At 39.1% G+C, this 24,418-nt stretch overlaps 1 protein-coding gene across 2 annotated transcripts; it reads left to right on the top strand.

Moving 5' to 3' along the window:
* The first annotated feature begins 1,409 nt into the window (after window positions 1-1,409).
* On the top strand, window positions 1,410-20,603 carry LOC105059853 (GTPase LSG1-1). 2 transcript variants are annotated; one of them, XM_073251587.1, is made up of 8 exons: window positions 1,410-1,868; window positions 1,999-2,100; window positions 2,216-2,302; window positions 14,266-14,359; window positions 16,967-17,023; window positions 18,988-19,067; window positions 19,147-19,433; window positions 19,521-20,603. In XM_073251587.1, exons 1-8 carry the CDS (start codon window positions 1,639-1,641, stop codon window positions 20,324-20,326), a joined length of 1,743 nt encoding a protein of 580 aa, XP_073107688.1. In that variant the 5' UTR covers window positions 1,410-1,638; the 3' UTR covers window positions 20,327-20,603. The 2 variants fall into 2 exon arrangements, with proteins under 2 accessions (XP_073107688.1, XP_010941628.1); XM_010943326.4 differs by having other exon boundaries at window positions 19,147-20,603.
* The last annotated feature ends 3,815 nt before the right edge of the window (window positions 20,604-24,418 follow it).

A 24,418-nucleotide genomic window follows, 5' to 3' on the forward strand; every position in this document is an offset into this window, starting at 1 on the left:
TTTATAGAGATACAAGAATATTTTTTTTTTGTACCATACCTCTCTATCCTTAACTATGCTTTTTCCTGAAATCCTGAGAATAAATTATATAGAAACATCAAAGAAATCATAGGTGCATTTCATTTGCGATCGAAATCAAAATCACAGTTAGAATTGATTTAATTGAAAATTATAATTGTTATTTTTCTTAACATGATTAATTAAATTGGAATTGGAATAGCTGATTAGGGCATTTTGAAAACTGGATTAAATATAGTGATATTTTTTAAAATTAATTTTTAAATGAATTAAACGAAATACATGCTTTAAGTGCAGTGACTAGGGATGGCAATAGGTAAGATACCAGCAAGTTTTGTCCTCTCCATATCCGAACCAATTTAAAATCTAGCTACTTGAAACTATCCAAACCTGATTATGAAATTAACCACAAATCTCAAATCTATTCCATTTAAAATTGGTATACTGGGTACTCGAATCTGTCCTGTAATAGAACTCCATAAACTAAAAATTTTGTAGCCAAAGAAGAATCCTTTAGATCAAAATTCCCCAAACCCTCCAAAATATCATACTTCTACCAAGATTAAGCTCTCAAAACCTCAAGGAACCAACTCACACCGCCACAACTCCCACAAAATCCCATATGCTGAGCAAAAACCCCAAAACCTAAGAAATCCCTCCGATCCCTCAAGTACTCTCTTTTCCCACATATCTCCAGAGAAAAAGAATGAAATGAAAAGAAAAAGAAGCGAAAAGGAAAAAAATGACCAACTATGTGGAAAAAGGTCTTTACTTTTAATTTTTCTTGCTTTTTTCTTATTTTCTTTGATTTTTTTTCTCCATCCTCAAGAGTCTCGGGTGGGAGGCTTGGAACCTAAGAAATCCCTCCCATCTCCATTAAGTGCTCTCTTTTTCTATGGATCTTCGAAGAAAGAGAATGAAATAAAAAAAAATAAGAAAGAAAAAAATAAAATGATCAATTCATGGGAGAAAAGGTCTTATATTTTGATTTTTTGATTTTTTTTATTTTTTTAAATATTTTTTTTATTTTTTCACTGTTTTCTTACGTTTTTTTCATCCTTAAGAGCCTCAATCAAGTAGGTGGCTTGGGGCGGCCAATACGGTAGCTTAGGCGTTGGCCAGGGGTTAAGAATTTGGATTGCGGATATCCAAGAAGTAAATTTTAAATTCATTTTAAATTTGAATAGATTTTAATTCAAATTTTAAATCTATATCTGCTCTTACTAGGATGTGCTAAATGAATTCTATTAAAATTTGGAAGGGATCGATTATCCAAAAAAAAAAAAAAAAAATCCGTCCGAGTGTCCAGCGGCGACAACTCAATGTAAAAACGGTGGCAGCGGCCAAGTTTTTTTGGCGACAGGTTGCTAACGTGGCCCCGGGTTCGTGGCGGGCGGTGAAATATATTTCTCTCGGCGACGTCTTCCCCCGGGTAAGTGGCGGGCGGCGAAAGCCAAACCAAAGACCAAAAGCTAACGCTCTCTCCGGAAGAGAAGAGAAGAGAGAGACAGAGAGATAGAGAGAGAGGAGAAGTGAGGCTCGTCTAGGGTTTTTGGTGGTAAAAGAGGAGCCAGCGGCGGCGTCGATCGGAAGGAAGGAAGGAGGAGAAGGAGAAGAAGGATGGGAGGGAGGAAGGACAAATCGGAGGGGTTGGGGCGGGCGCTGGTGAGGCAGCACAACCAGATGGTGCGGGAGTCAAAGGAGAAGGGCCGGGCCCTCCGCCTCCAGAACCGGAGGGTCCTTGAGTCCGTCACCGACGTCAGCGACATCGACGCCGTCCTCGAGAAAGCCGAGGAGGCCGACCGCGTCTACTCCCTCGACAACCCCGCCCCCAATCTCCTCATCAATCTGTACGTATCTATTCCCAATTCTACTTTTTATCCAAGAGAAATTGTTTCTTTTACGTTTTAGTCATCTTCTTCATTCCCAAATCCCTAGTTTTTCGATTGCGTGTACAAGTTCTTGAAAATTTGGGTACAGTGATGTGGGCTTGGAAACAAGTAAAATGACTCCAGAGGAGAGGAGGCAGCTACAGAAACAAGAGGAGGCCTTGCATGCCAGCAATCTTCGGGTTCCCCGCAGGTTTGTTGATCGTATGACAACTTGTGTCTTCTTCAAGCTCTATTATTCTTTTGATGCATGCGCTTGTGGTTTAGCTACTCAAGGGTGATGTGTTTTTGACTATGATATGGTGCAGGCCTCCATGGAATGCTACAATGTCGGTGGAAGAGCTTGATGCGAATGAAAGACAAGCCTTTTTAGTTTGGCGTAGAAGTCTTGCAAGGTGAGTTATTTTATAGCATAGTTGCTTGACATCATGTGTGGATTCAATTAAAATGAGCATTATGCAACATGTTTGCTCTTCTCAATAACGAGTTTCGCATGTTTTCTATACTGCTTCCTTTCACATTAAAATCTGAATTAGATGGAAAAATGTTTGACCATATTACTATGAATCATGGGAACAATAGCAAATAACCGGAGTAAAGTTTTTCTTGGCCTTGACTGATGTTTCAGCATGACAATATTTTTTCCTCCAAGAAGCGGCAATTCTTTTTGAGTAAAAAACTGGGTTGCTGGAGCACTGGACTGATGTGTTCTTAGTTCCTGTCATCTCTATCTCTGCAAAAGAAAGACTCATATCACATGTTTAGTCTTCATTTTGCCAAGCTCTTCTTTTTCAGTGATTTATTGTAACTCTAACTTGTTCCTTTCAGTAACCATAACTATATTGGGGTGTGCAACATGGGGTGGTTGCAAATTTTCAAAATCTTTTAAGAAGGTGTGTTTGTGAATCATGTAGCCTCAGGAGGGAAGTTTTTCTGAAAATTAAAATTCAATATTCCCTCAAGGCTTTAGATTAGTTTTTGAAACAAGAATGGTGCGCTTGCAAACTCAAATACGGGGATTGCGACATGAATTTTTCAGAAAGCTATGAGGGGTTGTTTGGTTGGAGGGAGTTGGAGCCTAGAATGGGAATGGGTGACTCCCATTCCAACCGTTTGATTAGAGGGAGTCTTATTCTGATTGTAATTCCAGGGCAGAATGGGAATCCCTCCTAAAACCCAATCCCAACTCTCCCCTAAGAATTCACATCTTTGTTCTGATTCTGATTCCGATTTCAATTTCAATCACGAACCAAACACTTCTGAGGATACGGCTATTCCGATTCTCATTCTAATCCATTCCGATTTCAATTCTAGTCGCGAACCAAACACCTCCTAAATGTGGAAACTTCTTGGTAGCTTACTTATAAAAAAATAAGAATATTATAAGTTGTTGGTACTTGGTGCCTATTGTTCTTATAGGTGGCATAGATGGTGGTTGGTTAAAGAGGGGAATGGAAGTGATTGGAAGTGGGTGGGTGTGAGAGTGGGAGCAAGATTCAAGAGCTTAACAATATTCTGTCTATAGTGTTACACCAGCTTCTAAATCTCTAGAGACTAGTTGCTCACTTGCTTCCTTGGAGAGGGAGAGGGGGGGAGGGAGAGAGAGAGAATCTTTCCTTGCACCTCACCCAAATCTGCTGCCACACTTGCACCCTTCATGTAAGTAAGTTCCAGTGAAAGTGTTGCATGGTTTTGGCTACTAAGGGATCATAACATTGGCTATGTGAAATGACCATGTGAACTACATAAGTTACTCATATAGGTGCTTATCTTACACGGTGCTTCACACCTTTTATGATATGTGTGCGTGCTAGACTTTACATATTTCTCCCGAGGTAGCACAAGGGAAGAAATGAGTCCTTAATTGAACGAAAGTTTTGAAATGAATTTTTCAAAGCAGGTAGATGATATTTATTTTGTGCATCTCATTCTTCTCAAATTCCACATTCTTTAGCAAGGAAAAAAATTCTTATATCTTTGTTGGTGATTTATATGAAGGATCATTAGTAGGATTGTCACATAAACTTAACAGCTCGACCTCAACTTGAGGTTAGCTTGAGAAAAGTTCGAATCATTTATTCTTGGAGTCAATTAAATGTTAATTTGGGTTTAAACTAAGTTTGAGTCAAGCTATAATTCAAGCTTGAATGGAGCTTGATTCAATGTTGAATTAATTTCAGCTCACATTAGGATTATCAAGCTAATCAATTAGGATCGTGTTTGGCTCAGTTCGAAATTAAGCTTGAACTAAGCTTGAAATAATGGCAAATAATTTAAGCTCCATCCAAGAGTTCAAGCTTGAGTTTAATTTCAAATGAAGCTTGATCAGGCCCAAGCTCAATCAAGCTATGCTTGACTCCCCTAATTATTTACATCTTTACTTATTTTTCCCAAGCTTTAATGACCTAACTCAAATCGCTTGTTATGATCATCTATGACCATTTGTACGTGAAGGTGTGGAGCATTATACACTCCAGCCTTTTGCAACTATCTTTCCCTCTTCATTTTTTTGCTCATTTTATTACATATTGGCATACACAAGGATTTTCATACTGTTATATTCATTATCAATCAATATAGCCACAGTATTTGTATGTCTCCATAATCATTGCCCAGTTATCTATAAAATCAGAAAGTGCTTCATTATTGCTGGTAAAGCTACCTCCTAGGGAGCAATTGAGTGTCAACAACTACAAAAAATAACCTCAACCATCTCACAATAGTTGGAGCCAAGAATGAAACCTTAGGTGGGGCAACGATATAATTAACAATATTAAGTTTTCTTATAAAAATTTGCATTAGATTGCTTAGATACTTGTATAACAATGTGAACATCTAATCTTGTATCACATAGATCATACCGCTGAAATTGCATGATGCATCTGAAAGCACTGAATTGCATAATCTAAAAGGTATCCATGTAGTTTATGTAAACTAAATATTTCTTTGTATTAATAAAAAAGTTGTGGAGCATCTAGGTTTCTCTATAATTGAAATACCTAATTAATAACCATGCAATGGAAAAAAGAAAAGAGATGCAACCTGTAGCAACTTTTTCATACACTTCCTAAAAAGGAAAAAGAGAAAGTTTATCCTGTATGTTGTTTAAAAAAAAACTAGTAACTTTGGCTGACCAAGTTTACTATTATTCATCTTATAGAGGTCTGCCTTATTAAAAAAGGTGAAAATATTTTCAATTAAAGAGCTTGAAGAGAATCTATTTTTTACTATGAGGCACCTATAATGATGGAAATATGGAGTAACAATAGCACCTGATCAACTTGACAGATGCACCTAAATGGCAACCAATAAATTAGGTGGGTGTGATCATACTTGAGGGTGAGAATCATAAAGAATCTAAATTTGCAATGCTTTTTAGAGAAGAAAATTAGCATTCATTAAATTATGAATTCCATTTTTGATAAGGAGATTACTTGAAAAAGGTCCTTGCATTTTTAATGTAGTACTTACAAGTTACTTCATGATATTTGGGGATATTGGGGTGGTTATGCCAAAAAAGTACTAAGCAACCCAAGGTTTGCATTTGTATAGGATTAAAATGAGTGGAAATTTCCAATTTAAAAGAAAACAAACACCAAAATTTTAAGGGAGGTGGGGGAATTAAACTTTTAGGAGGGGCCAAATCCCTAATTATACTCTGACCATAATAAGGAATTGATGATATTCAGGGGGGGGTCATGGCCTCCACTATCCCCTTGGTTCCTCCATGCTTTTCACAACTAAATTATTAATTCGTGGATCTTATGAAAGGAACAAGCATGCAGTTGGTTTGTCTAAGACCAATTTAAATCTAACCGAAATTTTTGGTTTCAGCCAGTTTGGTCAGCTTTGGCCAAAATCGACCAAAACAGTTCTTTTTCATTTTTATTTTTTGATTAACAAGTTAATATGTTTAGTTTTATAAAGCACATTTATATAGGTTCTAATCATCAGATCTTTTTTTTTTTAATGTTTAAGCTTCATTGTTGTGATGGGTAAGCTGCACACTGAGGCTCTGAAGTAATGATATAAAAATGGGTTTTGACTTTTTTTTTTTTTTTAGATTCGTTATTAACGTGGAATAGAATAAGATATGCTTAAATGGGTGTTTTGTTGCTTGGTGGATTACTCAAATGAAACAAATAGATTATATTTTTATGGGTCATTAGGATTAATAGAATGAACATGCTTAGATCAGGTTTAGTTGCCTAGATAAGTTATTAAAATGAAATAGAATGAAATATATACAAGATAAAATTTTGGTAGAATGCAAAAAAAAAAAAAAAGAACAAAAAAACAAAAAAACAAAACAAGAGTCAAGATGAAAAATTTACAAAAATTAGATATGTAGGAAAAATCCAAAAGTTATATGAAAACACTATATATTTTATAATGAATGGAAAGTTTAATATAACACATTAAGCTTCAATAGGATTTAATTTCAACCTGAACTCACACAAACCATGGTCCCAAATAACTCAAAACACAACAAAATAATATGCAATAACTTACTTTGACTTTTTTCTGATTCTTTTTCTTGGAATGTTTCACTTTTTTGACCGCAACTTTGAAACTTGAGCAAATTGTTGAAATAGTTGACGTCAAAATTTTACTCAAGGGACCGAAACCGAAACCGAAAATGAAACTGAAACCTAGTCTTAAAACCTTGAGTGAAACTATTTCCATTCCTCAAACTGAGGCCAGGACAAAATTTAAGAGGGTTCATTCCCTAAGGATAAAAAGGCTTTATGATTTTTAGGGGGGCTTTGGCTCCCACTAGTTCCAACCATGTTCTTTAACAATTAAGTTGTTAGTTTGCGGATTGCCATTTATGAAAATTGATCATCCAAATACAATGAAATCAAATTTGCGGTGGTTTCAATTCATCTCCACATGAGTACTGCTTATCCAATCTCATTTAGTCTTTTATTTTCTAGATCTAGAAGGCAGCCTGCAATACTATATTTGCATAGCAATTATACGAAAAATCTACTCTAAGTTTGTCATGTTGCACTTGTGATTGGGTAGGACTTAGTTTCATTTTAAGAAAGCAGATGTGCGTGATGCTACCAAAAAGAAGCAAAGTTGTATGCAAGCCTCCTATAGTAAAAGAAACAATCTTGTATTTAATGTCATGAGGCTTGAGCAACAGCATAAGCCTCCTGGAAGCAGCCACCTATTTGATGGTATAAAATTGGGAGAAAGTGTCAACCTCATAAGTCCAAATAGTTCTTTCTTATGTGGAGCTATAGTCTATTTGTGCATTTGGTGATTCTTTTAGTGGGTTCATACCTATACATGCTTCTTTAGTTATAAAATAGATTGTCTATTGTTAAAAGCAAACTCCTAACCGGTGTTCATGGGGCTTTGCTCTGGAGGTTGTTCATCTCTTATCATGTGCATGGCACATGCCAAACTCTTGGAGACTAAAGTTCTAAGACAATGCAAAGAGGTTTCCTATTATTCTTTAAAATAAATCTGAGTAATTAAAATTTTTTATTTATAGAAGTAATATGGCAAGTGGATTTGAATTAGAAGAGGCTATACTACAAAAACAACCCCAGGCTCCTAGCCCAAATGATTTAGTAGAGGTAACCCATCCAAATTTAAACTTCTTTGATTGTGGGTGAGTTATGATTATAGGTCTTGTATTGGAAGAAGTGGGTGAGGGGGCTGTGGAGAAAATGTAAGAGGGCCATGTGCTAAATAATATAGAGACTTTTGTTTCCTTTGGAGGGTCGTGGCACCTTGCACTTCCTTGGATCCAACATTGCATACTAAGGAGACATTTCTTGTATCATATGTTCAATATTATTGTAGTTATGGTATATACCTAGCTAAACACCTCCAAATATCACTTTGTCACTTTCACATTTTCCTATAAAAAAGTCTTTATATGTTATGATTGTGATGAAGGTTCAGCATCCGCCCATTAGGGAAGAAATATATCCATGTTTTCATGTAGGAGCACACCACCTTGCACATCAATGCGGTCACATTTAGTCAATCCTCAATGTGATGTATGGTCTATTCATAGCCAATTGTGTGCTGCCATATTGGCATGGAAAACCATGTTTGTAAAAGCATTTATACGTTTGATCCCCTTGGAGAATAACCCTGGTTCTGCCCTTGTCTGTATCTTAAAAAAAAAAAGGAACAGAGGATAGGGATATATGAAATTAATAGTCTTATTGTCAAATGGGTTGAAGCCAATCATGTAGACTTGGATGACAATCTCACCGATCTAGATTATGTTAAAATTCTTGGATAGGAATTAAGGTGATGGTTCTTTTTTTGTGGGGGCTTGGAGACTGCTCCCGATATCGCATATCTGCCATCATGATGAGTTGGGATGATGAAACTCTGCAATAAAACCATGGAAAGGAGAAATAGATAAGTAAAAATGGATTCTAGTCTTGGTCTTACTTTGACTGAATTTATTCTTGCATCTTAGGACTTTTATAGTTAGAAATATAATTTAGAGGTTGTGGCATGGGTATTCTCAATTATCCTTCATGTGAGATAGAAAGTGCTGGCAATAATAGCCACAAGGAAAGACATGCCTAAGCACTGGTCAATTTAAGACAAGTCTAGGCGCTGGTCAATTTTTTCTTTTTCCTGATGCCAATATTTGTTTCTTTTAAAGTAACACTATACATGAATATGTGGATCTCGATCAAAGAAAAAAGAGAGTGATGCTTGCACTTATCATTTTTCTCATGGTTATTGTTGCTAATGCTTTTCATTGCATGCAAGGACCAAATAAGGTTGTTTATTGAGTTCTATACTAAAATCAGTGAATTCTGTATTTCTGTCAGAAAATAGGCTTGAAGAGGCAAGAAAAAAATTGGGCAGGGTAACACCAAGATTAGAACCTAGTTTCTTCATCTCTTTCCTCTTTCCATGATTTCGTAGCAGAGTTCCATTGTCCAAGATGTCTAATAGAACTTTTCACCATATTCCTTATCCGAGATTGTTGGCATAATATTGGTCAATGACATCATCATGCATATGGTCAACCTTGTCTAAGTGGTTGACCCTGAGCCAATTGATAACAAAGATCATCAACCTATGCAAGTTTTTCCTCTCATTTGTTCCCTTTTTTTTTTTTTAACTTTTCTTTTAGGGTACTAGATATGTATATGGCCTTACACATCTTGTCCTTTCATTCTAACATGGCATTGTATGATTGAATATGAGCATACCATCTATTTTGTTGATGACTAATTAAATGCAACCACATTAGCCTATAATGCTGCTACATACAAACATGGATGTTTGTCTTTCCCTATAGATGAATGTTGAACCTTGATGACAATCATATTATATAATATCCAAAATGGTAGCATAACTAGGGCATGAGAGATGAGAGGGAAGGGTAGTTTTGGAAAGAGTTGCAAGTTAGAGGTGTGGAGTAAATTGCTCCAATCTTCTTGGTGGAGTAATTTACTTTAGTTTAGCTCAGGTAAAGTTTGACTAGGCTATGCTATCTAGTTTAGTTGTTTTAACTTTCGGTTTTTGGCATAATAATAAGATTGACTTCATTTTATTTTGCCTTATTTCAAAGCCAAAGGAAGCATGGTTAGTAGGGTTGCAAATGGTTGGGTTGACCCATGATCAAACTTGGTCCTAACTTTATTAGAGTTAACCTAATCTGTATTGGATGACCCATGGGTTAGGTTCAAAAATTGAATTTGATCTAAATTTCGAGTTAGATTTGAGCCTTGTACTTTCCAACTTGACCCGGCCCAACCCGGTCCGTATATCATCTTGGTCTAATGTGGGTCAACAAAAAAGGGGGTCTAACCTGACCTAAATTTCATCTGGCCCAGCCCAAAAATCTTAATCATATAAACATCCTTCTCATTCACTCTAAATATCTTTCCCAATTTGTTGAATGAACTCTCATTTAAACTAAGTCCTTTTTTTCTCATTTCAACAACTACATCTCTTCTCATCTATTTTCACTTAACTATAGTTAAACACTCACATTTCATTATTTGTTTTGGTGGATTCTTATTTATTATAATGTCCTCAATTTTTTCAATGTATAGAATATATTCTATAAAATTGTAATTAGTAAAAACTTAATATTGATCAATTATTTGGATGAAATTAGAAGTTTTTGAATGAAAATTCAAGTTTCAGTTTGCTCTTTTTATTTTTATTTAATTTTTTGGTAAATGAATATCTATTTATTTATTATTATATTTTGGATATACAAGAAATAGCTTGATGCTCGACTTGAACTGCAAACCTGATCTAATCCACTTCTGACCCGAACCTGATCATTTCGATTTGGGTTGGGGTTGGCCTGGGTCATACTTGACTCCAATCTAATCCGAATGACCGACATGGTCTAAAATTCTTTCCATGATCTAATCCTGACCATACCTAATCAGGTAATGAGTTGGATTTGGGTCCAATATCTTGACTCAAATATGAAATTGGATTTGGTAAGGGTCAAGCATGGCTTGGTTTGACCCAACCTATTTGCAGCCCCACTAGTTAGTGGATTAAATTATCGGGGTGAGTAGCCTAGAGACAAATAATTAAAACACATTTGAATTCATGCCCATGCTTATGTTTTGTACAAGCATCTCAAACTTGTCTCAAGAGCAGAGATTTATATCTATAAGTTCAATGTTTTTGAAGTGTTTAGAGAAATATTATTAGTAATGCGGCTTTATTCTTTGGGGGTGGCTTCCATCTCAAGAGACACTTACTGTTACTTCATTCATATATTCTCTTCTCTCCTCATTGTTCTCTTTTCCTTATAGAACAACATGGCGAGAAGATGGCCCCTTCTCTTTTTTCTTTCATATTTCTAATCATTCTTGTTAATTTTGTAAAGTCCTCTTTTTAAGGGTTTTAAGAGGTGTCACAGGATGACGAGAATTAAATCTTTTGAGATATGAAGAGAGATACATATAGGAAATATGAATCTGTTAAGATGTTGGTGGCTGAAGAAAATCTTCTCATTCCGAACAAATTATGAGAGAGAGCCACATCAAAAGGTGTCCGAGCTAAAGAAGGTGCTAGAGATGTGATTGAAGGACAAGTATCCTAATGACATGATCGAGTTGTTAGTAATGTAAGCTTTAAACACAAGGATCGCCGGCTCAGAACCAGACCTTATGCTGGGCGGTCGATGGTACGTGTCAGTACGCCTCCGTATTTGACTGTACTAGGCTCGAATCGACACTGAAATGAGGTATGAACCGAGGAGAAAAAGAGAGAAAGAAAGAGGGGGGAGGGAGGGAAGGGGAGATGCCTGTGGTGGCCACTGGAGGGCCGTCGAGGTCTTTTGGGTTCCACGATCCTTCGTGAGAGAAAGTGAGCAGAGAGAGATAGAGAGAGAGGAATGGAGAGAGGCGGTGGAGAGGCCGCCGTGGCCATCAAACGGTCCAAAACAGTCCTACGGCTATCGTGGGTTCAAAAAAGGGGCGAAACTCCTGTTTCATTGTGTTTTTGAAGAAAAACATGATATATAGTGAAGCTAGCAATGTGCTTGCCGACAAACCTATTATGGGACTATTTTGGGCCATCCGACGGCCATGGCGGCCATTCGACGGCCTTCCTGCCGCCTTCCCCTCCTCCTCTCCCTTCTCCTTTCTTTATCTGTCTCTTCTTGCATCTCGTGGAGGGTCGTGGAGCCTGGAGGCCTTGGTGGCCCTTCGGTAGTCTCGACAGATCACTGTTGGTCTTTTTCTTTTCTTTCCTTCTCTCCTCTCTCTCTTCCTCTCTTTTCTTCTCCCTCGCTTTGTTATTGTCGGCGTTCCGAATCGAACGTCCGAATCGTACCGATTAGCCATCAGTATGGTTCGGCATGCCTCAAACCGCTTGATTCGAGGTGGTTCGGCGAACCATGTTTAAACACTTGAAAGTCAAGATAATCCTTTCTTGATCATTGAAGCCTATGAATTCAATTATGTGGTCATCAAATATCAAAAGACTTAAGAGTCATAAAAAATGCATAATGAACACCCCAAACTTGGAATGAGTTCCAATGTAACTGAAGTGAGCAATGCAAGGATTGCATATTTTTAGTTATTATATTTTTCATCATTATTGAAATCGAAATGGAAGTCCTTAATGATTTTGATTGTGATTATTGTCTTTGTTGATAATATATCTTTACAACATTTCAATAGGATCAATCATGCTGTTTAACTTCTTTCTTTGGATTTCTTTATAGTCTACATCATAATTATAATTAAATATGTTCTAAAGACGATCTTTATTGAGGAGACCCATTTCTATCATGTTCAAGTAGCATTCCAAGAAGCATTATATTTATTTCAGATATGACAACCATTGTAAAATAATTGCCTTTAAATTTGTATTGCATAGGAAGATTCACCAAACCAATTTGAACCGAACGGTTCAGGGTGTGTCGAATCATAGCGATAGTCTATCAATACAGTTCCGATATAGAATGTAGAACACTGAAGGAAAGAGAGAAAAAGAGAGAGGGGGGAGGGAAAGGCCAGAGAGGCGGTCAGAGGGCTATGGCTGACTATGGTGCACCGGATAGGATGAACTGAAGAGAGGGATGTTGGGAAATAGAGGAAGAGCCGGCCGTGGCTGGCGGTGGGGCTGGAGAGGGCCCTGTAGAGCCCTCCCCCTTCGTCTGGTTGAAACAGGGGTGAGACGCCCTTGTTTCAATCACAAAATTGTGATTCTTTATTTTTTCACCTAAGTTGCTAGCTTCATTATGAACCAGCAAAAAAATTGAAGGATTGTGATTTTGTGATTGAAACAAGGCATCTCACCCCTGTTTCAATCAGGCGAAGGGGGAGGGCTCTCCGGGGGCCTTTTTGACCCTCTGGTGGCCATCGCCGTGTTCGGCCGGCCTCTCCCTCTTCCTTCCTCTCTCCTCTCCTTTCTTTATCGTGTCGATTCGTGTTTGGTTTGGAGGCGTGTACCGAGCCATACCAACGCTTGGCTCGCACGGGGTCTAGTTTTGGTTTGACGAATCTTAGTAGGAAGAGATGGTTATCAATTTTGATATATCCATATTTTTAAGGAATAAGGAGTAGACATTACTAAAAATTTTCTTATTTTGTTTGTTTTTTTGAAAATGTATATTGGATACCAGTGTTTGTTGAACAGATCTGAAGTAGATAGTGTGGGATGTGCACTACCAAATCTGACCTAGAACGGCTTAGCCGATTGGATTAGTTCGGCCTATATAAGCTCTCAAACCACCCCCCCCCAAACGGCCCCCTTGATGCCTCTCTTGACCTCTCTCGAAGATGGAACCCTAGCTCCATCGCTCTCTCTTTTTGTGTCGGCTGCTGCCAAGAAGGTGGCCCCGCCTCTCTCTCTCTCTTTCTTGATTGTGTGTGGATGGGTGGTCAAAGCCTCCAAGGGCTAAGGATGAAGATGCTTCCTCTCCCTACTCTCCAGCATCCCCCCCCTCTCTCTCTCTCGATCGCTTCCGTATGGATGGCCGAAGAGCTCAAAGGGCTTTGGGCCAAGATGCTCCATGTCCCCTCTCTTCAAAGCATCCCTCTCCCGTCCCTCTCCACCCTCCCTCCCTCTCCTTGTCCCTCTTTCCCTCTCCATGTCCCCTTCTCCCTCCTTTTCTATGTTCAGTATGCCGTGGAATGCATGATACGGACCTGTGCCATATTCCTGTTCGATGAACCTTGTTTGGTACCATATCTGAAATCAAGCACATAGCTTGGGCCGTTTTGGTTTGACCAGTACTTATGTCCAAGACTTCCTATTTTAAACTTATATTATATGTTTTCCATAGAACTTTATTGCTTCCATTTCTGTTGTCTCGGGAGTTTGTGGTTTTTCTCTATGAAAAGGGGGGGCTATTTCATGTTAAGCCTGTAGATTTATTTACTAGCTTGTTTTAGTGTGGTCATAATGCCAGTAAGTTTATTTTCAAATATCTTCTATTTGTTGATCCCTTGAACCATTTGCTATTATCTGTAAGCTTCTCACAATTTGAATTGAAGTACATTTTATCTTTATGAGTCAAAGTTTTGTCTTACTAATAGGAAATAGTAGTTAGAAACCACTTGAATGGCTGGCTTCATTATTGGAATATGCTTTAAGCTGTGGGCTTTCCATTTGAATCCTGATTCTTATATTGTACTTCTGCAGAATCTTATAGGTTCGAGTGTATCTCTATTATCTTTAATCTTGTCTGGTTAAGCTTTTAATTATACTCTCTTAAACTTCTTTTCTTTGTAAGGTCAAGTTGCTGATTGAATCTGAACTTAATCATTTTATTCTTTGGCTTGACTTGTCAATCTTATTCATTTGGTTAATATACTTTGTATTAGCTAAACTATTTTTTTAATATGCATCTATCTCAAAATAAGATCATTTATTTCAGACTTGAGGAGAATGAGAAGCTTGTTCTTACTCCTTTTGAGAAGAACCTGGATATTTGGAGACAGCTCTGGAGAGTGCTTGAACGAAGTGACTTGGTAAGGTTCCTTTTATCTGGATAAGTATTTGTTAAGATTAACAAAATATTTTGGTTAAGAAGGTAACTTTTTTGATTAGGGTTGCTTGATGAATGTTCTCATCTAGTTTTGATTTAACTTTTTTTTTTAAAAAAAAGAAATTGATATCTTCCTCTTGCTTGCATAGCAACCAACCTGTGAGAGAAAATTTAACCAATTTGTTACCATTAATTGATTGTCTTATTCAATCAACATGCACTGGGGACTGGTTTCATTGGGAAGGGGAGGTTAGTATGTAGAGCTCCTAAATCTTCCGGTTGACCACATTGATGTAATTCTTTGTGCTCAAAATATAGATCACCGGTCATTGCCAGTCTTATGTCTGCACAGATACTTGGTGAATGATACTGATCTCTACATGTTCCAAATACGTTGAATAGAGGTTGGTCAGCAATGAGTTCTTGTCAACCTTCCCAAATGCACCTTCTTGCTAGTATTTAAGACCACCTCAGGGATATTGGTTCCTTAACATCTGATGGTTCATAAAATAGCACATCTGTGCGTCTACTTCCTAATTTTCAATGTTCATCTAGTCGATATATTGTCATTTAATTGCATCAAAGTTTTTGCTGTTTTTCTTTTACATGCTGATGATTTTATATACCATTGTAGCTGAGTTGTCCCCCTAGTGCTCCCCCTCCCCCAAAAACAAAGGCACACAAAACCTCAATTAATTGATTTAAAAAAAAAAAAAAAAACTAATGTCATCTTGTGAAGGATCCTGTTGATGGATTTCATATTTTATACATTACTATTTTCTTTCTTTAATGATCCTAATATCTTAGGTTATCTATGCAATAAGCTCCGTATGAGTCACACCTCCTGTAGGTCCTGTTATCTTATTGTTTCATTCAGCCATTATTAGTTCATAAGGTTGTGAAGAAGGTAAATCAAAATTTAGAGCAAGATCAAGATTATTACTCAGATGCATTACGCTGAATGATCTGTATCTATGAAAGCACAAAGCAGTACATTACCTTGAATTAAACAAGGAGTGAAGAGCATTTTAGGTAATTTACTCTCAACATATGTCAATTTAAATTCAGATTCATCAATACCTTTGGAGTAAAATATTGCTCCTTCCGTCTTATGATAAAACCTTTGCTTTTTTTGAAACAACATGAAACATTGTTTGATCTGTGCCAATAAAAGCATGATCATGGGATACATTTTATTAGTTAATCAAGAAATAAGCAATAATATCTAAAGCGGAATCCAAATGCTTGTGTAGTGTATAGCCTTTTCCATTCAGACATTTAGCTAATTAGTCTTGCTTTTGTGTGACAGGTTCATTCTTCTTGGATATTCTTTCTGATGTTTTTGTTTGGGTGGTAAATATTGGTATTCATGTATGTAGATGGCAGTTTTACTAACTAATCAAGGAAATATCCAGACAAAATTTCAAATTTAAATTGGATGGAACTCCAGAAATAAAAGTCATAATTGAAAGTTGGCTTTGCATAGTTATTATTGATCAATGGTTTACATGAAGGTCACCAATCTTGTTGTGATTATATCTACCTTTTCATCATTCAAAGAGTAGACAGTTGAGATGTACCTGTTGAAATGGAATAGTTGTCATATATGCTTGTTCTTGTAAGAATCAGATTATTATTCCTCAACAGTTATACTATCATACTTTTAGCAATCACCACACCTTATTAACCAACAAAGACTGCTCGGCAGTTTGCATACTACCAAAACTGTCACCTACAGGAGAATGGATATGGGTGCTTGATATGCATGTCAAGCACCACAGCATGGGTAAATACGAACCAAGTCACGGAATTAAAATTGTTTTTTTTCATTTAATGGAAATCTTGGCTTATCTCTTATTATCTATAATTTTTATTGCCTTGCAGCTGTCAGTCTTGTTACACTTACCCACGTGAATGTGTCATATCGATCTCTATATATGTTTATATGCATGCTTTATGTGGGGAGCACAGTAACCAGACTGGTCGTTAATGTGCCATATAATGGCAAAAGGAAAATTAATATGATTAAGCAATTTACATGTTCTTAAGTGAGACCATGTGAGGGCATCAAGATAGGGAACATTCATGAGCAGCATAACAAAAGACCATCCTACTTAGCTGTTTGAAGTTGCACTTAAGCCTAGTCATGTGTTGTTGACAGTGTTACCATGGTGCCTACCCAACGTTTCCTGTTTTAATCTTCTCCTCTTCCTTTCGGGTAAACTATCATAGTTTTCTTTGTTAGAAAAGAAAGAAACTTGCAATACATGCACACACACACACATGCACACGTCCGCATGCACAAGACAATCACACAAGCCACCAAGAAAAGAAAAGAAAAAGTTAAGGAAACAAGTGAAGTACTGGCTGTGGAAGACTATCTCCTAACACAAGCGGCTCCTTGCCTAGGGGTCTCTCTCAAGGGATTTGTTATATTAACTATCCTTTTTGTTGGTCATCCTGTTTAGGGCTGGAGAATGGTTTAATTATACTATAACAGTTCGTTCAACTGATCTTCTAATCATTTGTTTTTAAATTAATGGCAAGTCTTGCATGCTATATGAATACTGATATTATTATTTTTTGATAGCTGGTAATGGTGGTTGATGCTCGGGATCCATTGTTTTACCGTTGCCCTGATCTTGAGGTATGTCCATCTTGCATTTATAATGCCACTCTATTCCTATGTTTTATTTATTCACTTGATGCTTAATAGTCACAAGAGTGGAGAATTGTCACAAATTCTGCACTGACAGTACATATTTACCACTTGAATTCTGTAAAGGATAAACATGGTCTCAAAAACCACCAGAATGGGACAATGCAACTGATACTATCCATTCAGATATGAAACCAGTTTTGGGTGCTGGGATGCCAAAACCCTGTGTATTAATATGTACTGGCCATACCAGTCTATCAGTGTATACCGGCTATACCTTATCGACCATACCAGTGTGTTCCAACAGCTTTTCGTTCTTTCTTTCTTTCTTTCTTTCTTTCTTTTTCTCAAGCTATTTGTTTTGGTACATATGGTTGTTTCTGGCACTATACCAGTACTGCACCTGTTGGAAAAGAAATTATGAGGTTTGGTACTAGATTTAAAACCATGGTCACAAACTTAGCATGTTATGATAGGAGAATTTTTTTTTGTTGATTTATTTCATATCTCTACAGAGTTGGGATTGTAAGTGATGATTTGAATGCTTTCTCTTCTCTAGTCTATAACATGACTTTAATCCTACGTTGCATATCGTAGCTTTAGAAGTTACATGAGGCGAGAAATTATATTTATATACTTTATGTTTTTGAGACTGGCATGAGTTAAGGTCGGTTTCTCTAGAAATGCTATTAAAGGCGCAGAAACTGAGTTAGGCTAGTTGAAAGGTGTTTCAAAGACTCTCACTGTTCAGAATGTTATCCTCATGCAATCAACAATAGGGTCCAGAAAGCAGGGTTGAGACCTTACAATTGAAAGAACAAATCATGGGCTAGCTGGGTGGAAATTGAAGACCATCTTCCTTGGTGATAGGCTGAACTTAGAAAGTCAGTGCTTAGTAGCTTTCGGATGTATATTACTCTTTTTTCCTCTAGAATTCCTGTGGCAGCTGGGGTGAAGATTCAACCTCTAATAATTGCTCGAACAGCAACAAAGTTACAAATATTTTTGCTACTGATTTTGTTGATTTGATGATTTTGGAAACCTCGTTAGAAAGAGAGAGAATGACTTAACTTTACAATATGGATGGCTTCCTGCATATGGAAATGAAAAGAGATTTACAAAATTCATTTGGTTCAGTGATGATACTTCGAAGTTTACAATGTGATCTTAACTTGTTATTTGATTGTGGGAAATGTTGTCTGTTTTAATTGATGTAGGATATTGTAGTCAAAATGGATGATGTGGATAGCGTCTATTTAGTTCACATGTTCTTTTTTGTTTTTTGTTTTTTCCCTACAAAAGACAATCTGTCTTGGATCTGTAGTGGAACCCAAAATACAAAAAACTGCAGTTGCTACTATAACTAAAGAAATGATGTTAGAGTTCATAGACATACTATTTGTAACCAAATACAAGCTTTATAATTTTAAGTTGTACTGGAAGCATTGCCCGACCTGTACCTATCAACATCTTCATTGTTATCAGTGCTTTCAGTTATTTTCCTCCATCTCTACAAAATGGAGTGAGTTTGCTTTCATTCTTTTGGGAGTTTGTAGTTACCTTGACAAACTAATCTTCCATTAGTGTTTGATGATAGAACCCAGTTGGCATGCTCAAGGAATGTCCGATTCAGCAGGTTAAGTTTCAATTGTAAACCAACTGGCTTCTTAGTTCCTAGACTGTTACCATGTCATTAGCATAAACATCAAGTGTACATCACCAAAAATCCTTCAATTTACTATTTTGGACCAACTAGGAACTCTTGAGTTGGATTGCCAGTTCTAGTGCCTCTCGATATTTTGAGAAGTTTAATGCTGTATCCCTAACCAGCTTTATTAGTTGAATTTCCAAGTAATAAAGGACGTCCGGACAGGGCTTTGATCATCTTTCTATTATGACTGGAAAAATCCCTGTTTAGTATCTCAGATAATTACTTTTTCTCTGATCAACAGGAATACGCACGTGAAATTGATGAGCACAAGAGAACATTGCTTCTTGTTAACAAGGCAGATCTTTTACCAATTGCCATAAGGTTGGAACTAGTGTACTTTTCTTGGACATTTAATATCTACCTTCGTATGCAAGTAATCATTTGAAGTTGATAACTGCAGGCAGAAATGGGCAGAATACTTCTGTCAACACAACATCCTCTTTTTATTTTGGTCCGCCAAAGCTGCTTCTGCTGCTCTAGAAGGCAAGAAGCTGAGCAGTCAATGGGAGGAAAATAAGTGGGCAAAAGAATCTACATCAGATTTACATACCAAAATATATGGCAGGGATGAACTTTTAGCTCGTCTGCAGGCGGAAGCTGAGGCTATTGCAGAGCACCGGAAGGCTTTGAACAAGAATGAACCACAGGGAGAAAATTCTTCAGATGCTGGTTCAGTCCATTCAACAGGTATGCATGTTGTCGTTGGATTTGTTGGGTATCCAAATGTTGGCAAAAGCTCTACGATAAATGCATTGATTGGTGGGAAGCGAACAGGGGTTACTTCAACACCTGGCAAAACAAAGCATTTTCAGACACTGATAATCTCAGATGAGCTTGTCCTTTGCGACTGCCCTGGTTTAGTGTTCCCTTCCTTTTCCAGCTCAAGGCATGAAATGATCGCATCAGGAGTGTTGCCTATCGACCGGATGACTGAGCACAGGGAAGTGGTGCAAGTTGTTGCAAATAAGATTCCCAGGCATGTTGTTGAAAGCATATATAACATAACCTTGCCAAAGCCAAAACCATATGAACCACAGTCAAGACCACCCTTGGCTTCAGAATTGTTGAGGGCATACTGCTCATCCCGTGGGTACGTAAGCTCAAGTGGACTGCCAGATGAAACGAAGGCTGCTCGCCAGATTCTGAAAGATTATATTGATGGGAAGCTTCCCCACTTTGAAATGCCTCCTGGAGCAACTGGCAGGGGTGCAGAAGGGGATTCAGTGCATGGATTGGTCGGCCCAAGCTTATTAGCAGGTAATGAATCAGATATTGCGCAATCTGATGACTGTAATGACCAGATCTCTTCCAGCTCCGCTTTAGTTGATACTGGTAAAGTGGATGTTGGGCGTGTTCTAGATGATTTGGAGTCATTTGACTTGTCTGGTGAGCTATACTCTAAAACTTCTGCTATAGTGAAGCAAAAGAAGTCAGCTAAACCAGAAAAACATCATAAGAAGCCTCAGAGGAAGAAAGATCGCTCTTGGAGAGTTGGAAATGATAATGGTGATGGAATGCCAGTTGTAAGAATGTTTCAGAAGCCTGCTGTAGATCTGGCAGTCGTAAGAGCCTCTAATTGATTAGAGGCCTGCTCTTTATCATGCGTTAATCTTTAATTTGAGATGGGATGATAAGAGTATTATTGTAGACGAAGTATCAAGGGGTCTTTAATCTTGCACTGCTGTGTCACTCAATGCCCGCATACAAAGCAGATGTAACTTATAAATGTTAATATTAGCATATCCACTGCTTTTGGATAATTCAAATGTAATGTCCGTATGAACCTATGATCTGGACTGACCTGATTTGTTCTGTTACACCCTTGAAATATTTGTTCAGTTCCATCTTTGATTTCAACTAATGATTGCACTAAAATGGTGGCAACATCAGAAGGCAAATGAAAGCAAATGAAATACATGCATATAAGCTGCACTTTAGTCGGTATGGATTCCGTGCAAATGAGAAATAATCAGCAGAAAATAACCTTTTTGTCCTGGGCAAGAGTTTTCATGGGTCGACCATCACTATTGAGCTAAACTCATCCGTCATGATTCTCCAATGGATCATGCGAGTATCACGGACTCACAGCCCGAAAGCATAAATTGGTGAGAGGATGGATATAAGGTAATAAATTCCTGTGGCCCTTTTTAATTAATCAATATGGGATTATAACAACCTCTCTTATCCAATTTTATGATGCTCTCGTCGTGATTAGCTTCTGCTCGGGAGGTCTACCTATGGCCTGGATTTGTTTGGGTCCTCAACTTTCGTATCCTTAAGCAAAGGATTACGGAAAATTCTTTGTGCATTACGTACGATGCAATAAAAATGATTTGAAATATATCATCTAATTACATTAAAATATATGATTATTATTTTTCAATACGTACTTATTAGTGTATTTAATATTTACAGTCTATTTTTTTCATTTAAAATTTTGAATGACAAAAATGTCTCTCTTTTTTTGAAAAAATTATGACATCCTGTGTGGATATTATGATATTCTATGTAGATATTATGACATCTTATGTTGCAATCATGACTTTCTGCACAGGATGTCATAATTTTTCATATGATGTCAAAATTTTGAAAGAAATATTTTCGTCACATAAAAATTTTATAAATTTTTTAATGATAAAAATATCCTTTTTTTTTTTATAACATCCTGTGAAAAAAATTTGACATCGTATGTTAGAAGCCATAATTTCAATACAGGATGTCATAATATCAACACAAAATGTTATAATTTTTTCAGAAAAAAAAGAGATATTTTTGTCATTCAAAATTTCAAATGAAAAAGTGGAATCATGAGCATTAAATGTATGTTGGAAAGAAGTCACTATGTGGTTCAATCGGATGAAGCGGTATGCTTTGGATGCGTTGCTCGTCGGATTTTCTACACCGCAGGCGATGCACAAAGAATTTCTCGAGAGATTATATGACTAATAAAGATTATAATACATAATGAACCTCGCTCTGATACTATTTATCTTGGACTCGCATACCAGAAGCTTAATCTATTCGGAGGAGGATCGAATCAGACTAATAAATCTACGTGGTACTTTTGTTTCAAGTTAATGTGAGACTATGACATAAGGTGGACTAGAACTGTTGCTAGGTCAGCTTGTCTGACTAGACCTGGCCTATGAACCCAAAGAATGGAAAGGAAAAAGAATGAATAAAAGGAGGGAAAGATGCCTCGGTAGGACGGGCAGGGCTTGACGACGGCTAGAGAGTAATGGAACTCAGCCATGCAACTGTGTGAGAATCAAAATGGCCGACACTCATGGATCACACATTAAATTATGATTGTTGATTTGGCGGCCAATTCTTGAAGCAATAGTTTAAGGTTCGCAGAACGTCTTTCGATCATACCAAGCGCTTAATTACTATTTGTTTTAGTGCTCATGAGATGAGCAACTTGGCAACATGCCTCTGAAAAAGGTGTGAAAAAGGATGGTGGGTTCTAAGGAGAATCTTGATACGTACTTATTTAGATTAAATATATGTTAGTGCACCAACTATACTAGAACACCTACTAGTCATGTCTAATATGTTAAGCATTTGGCGTGCTAGATCAACCACTGTCGTAATTTTTCTGGCCTGTCAAATTTGGACTACTCTCTAATCATTTCTAATTTGTGTAGAATTATGCTAACCTCCGCCCTCTAACTAAACTGCACAAACCTTTGTTCTGTCAACTGAACCATACAGCCTTCTGCTCTGCCTGGAATTCCCCTTTACATTGGTTATGATGTCTGAGAGAACTCCACTTGTAGCATATGATAAGATCACACTGTTTTTCTACCTAACAGACCAGTGGACTCATTAAAAAAGCACAAACTACACGAAATATTCAACCATAAGAAGAATCCCCCAATAAAAGTAAGAGGTCTGTTCTTTGCGATTAATTCAAGGACATTGTTGATGTTGTTGGGGGATACCCGCTGACCGACCGACTGTCGGAGGGTCCGACCGATCGGAGGGCCCGACCGACTGGACGGCCCGACCGTCCGACCGCCGTACGGCCCGACCGCCCCCGTTGGACGACTCTGACTGGCCGAAAGGCCGACCGATCATCGGTCGACCGACTGACGGGAACCATCAGCGACTAACAACCGTCCATCCAATGGCCCATCGCCGACTGGGGGTATGTCGGGCGTATCCATCCCGACCGACCGAACCCCGAGGTTCGATGGCCGACTTACATGACGCTCGCCGACCAATGGAGGGGCCCGACACCACTTCGCTGGCTACCGACGTTGGGTCGGTCGGCTCCTCCAACCGCCGTACAGCCGCCAGACGTTGTCAGCTCTGACACGGACATGCGGCACAGTTACCTAGGGGCATTATCCCGCCGAGAGCCGGGTCAACCCTGGTGATTAGACGGCTACACGGTGACATGACGTTTTCACGGCGGCTCTGGCGGCCCACAGTGAGTTGACAGTTCCTCACTTGTCCGCGCCATTAATGACGGCGCCATACCGTGCTCCACTATATAAACCGGGGAAGGCAACAGTGCAAGAGGTCGATCCGCCCGTTTCTTCCGCATACGCAGGCTCGCTCCTCTCTCTCTCTCCCTCTCTCTTTTTCAGAGCTCTCCGTCTGCATTTCACTGTTGCCCAGTCACCTCTCTGACTTGACCGTCGGAGGGTCCCCGCCGGAGCCGCCTCCGGTCAGTGCGGACTTCTTTTTGCAGGTGCACGCTTCCCGATGATCGGGCGACGAGGCGATTGGCCGCAACAGATTGGCACGCCAGGAAGGAGGTACAGCATGACAAAGACAAGAGCTCAACGATCAAGAGTCACTGGGTCGGCCAGGCGCTCTTCCCGCCGGGAAGAAGCCTCCCCGCCCCCACCGGCGGCGGAGCCTAGCTCTCCGCGCCCTGCAGTGACCACGGAGGCCTAGATTGCGGCCATTGTGCGGCAGATGACCGTACTGACCGACGCAGTCAAAAGCCTCCAGCAACAACCGGCGGCCCGACCTATGCCTTCCAGGAGCAGCCGCCGACGGCCGCGCCGACCCCTGTCACCTCCATGCGAGCGCTCCCAACAGTGCTCCCACGGAGAGGAGGAGGGGCGACCACGGCGCGACGACCGACGGTCTCAGCGGCCCTCTCCTTCTCCGTTGGAACGGGCGAGGAAGGAAAAGCGGCCGCGCACACCGTCGGCCTCTCTTTCAGAATCCTCCGGAGGCTCCACCCCTGGGGTCTCCCAGCATCGACGAGCGGACGACTACGAGCGACGGTTCGAGGAGATCGACCGCCGACTCGCCCAACTGCAGATGGACGGCCAGAAGTCTTCGAACGACGTCGACTTCCAGACCGCCCAGCCTCTCTCTCGACTGGTCCTCGACGAGCCGATTTTCAGTCGGTTCAAAATGCCGAACGTGGAGCCATACGACGGCTCCACCGACCCAGTCGACCACCTCGAGAGCTACAAAGCTCTCATGACGATTCAAGGGGCAACCGACGCCCTTTTCTGCATCGGCTTCCCCGCGACGCTCCGCAAGGCTGCCAGGGCTTGGTACTCCGGTCTTCGATCGGGCAGTATCCATTCCTTCGCGCAGCTCGAGCACTCGTTCGTGGCCCATTTCAGCACCAGCCGAAAGCCGCCGCGAACGTCGGATAGCCTTTTCTCCCTCAAACAGGGGGAAAACGAGACGCTCCGACA

Source organism: Elaeis guineensis, chromosome 2 (genome assembly GCF_000442705.2).
Source record: "Elaeis guineensis isolate ETL-2024a chromosome 2, EG11, whole genome shotgun sequence".
Classification (NCBI taxonomy): domain Eukaryota; kingdom Viridiplantae; phylum Streptophyta; class Magnoliopsida; order Arecales; family Arecaceae; genus Elaeis; species Elaeis guineensis.

Coding starts and splice junctions, on each gene's coding strand:
- LOC105059853 (XM_010943326.4), top strand. CDS start 1,639: ATGGGAGGGAGGAAGGACAAATCGGAGGGGTTGGGGCGGGCGCTGGTG. Junction 14,360..16,966: donor TGCTTGAACGAAGTGACTTG/GTAAGGTTCCTT, acceptor ATTTTTTGATAG/CTGGTAATGGTGGTTGATGC. Junction 19,068..19,146: donor CTTTTACCAATTGCCATAAG/GTTGGAACTAGT, acceptor TGATAACTGCAG/GCAGAAATGGGCAGAATACT.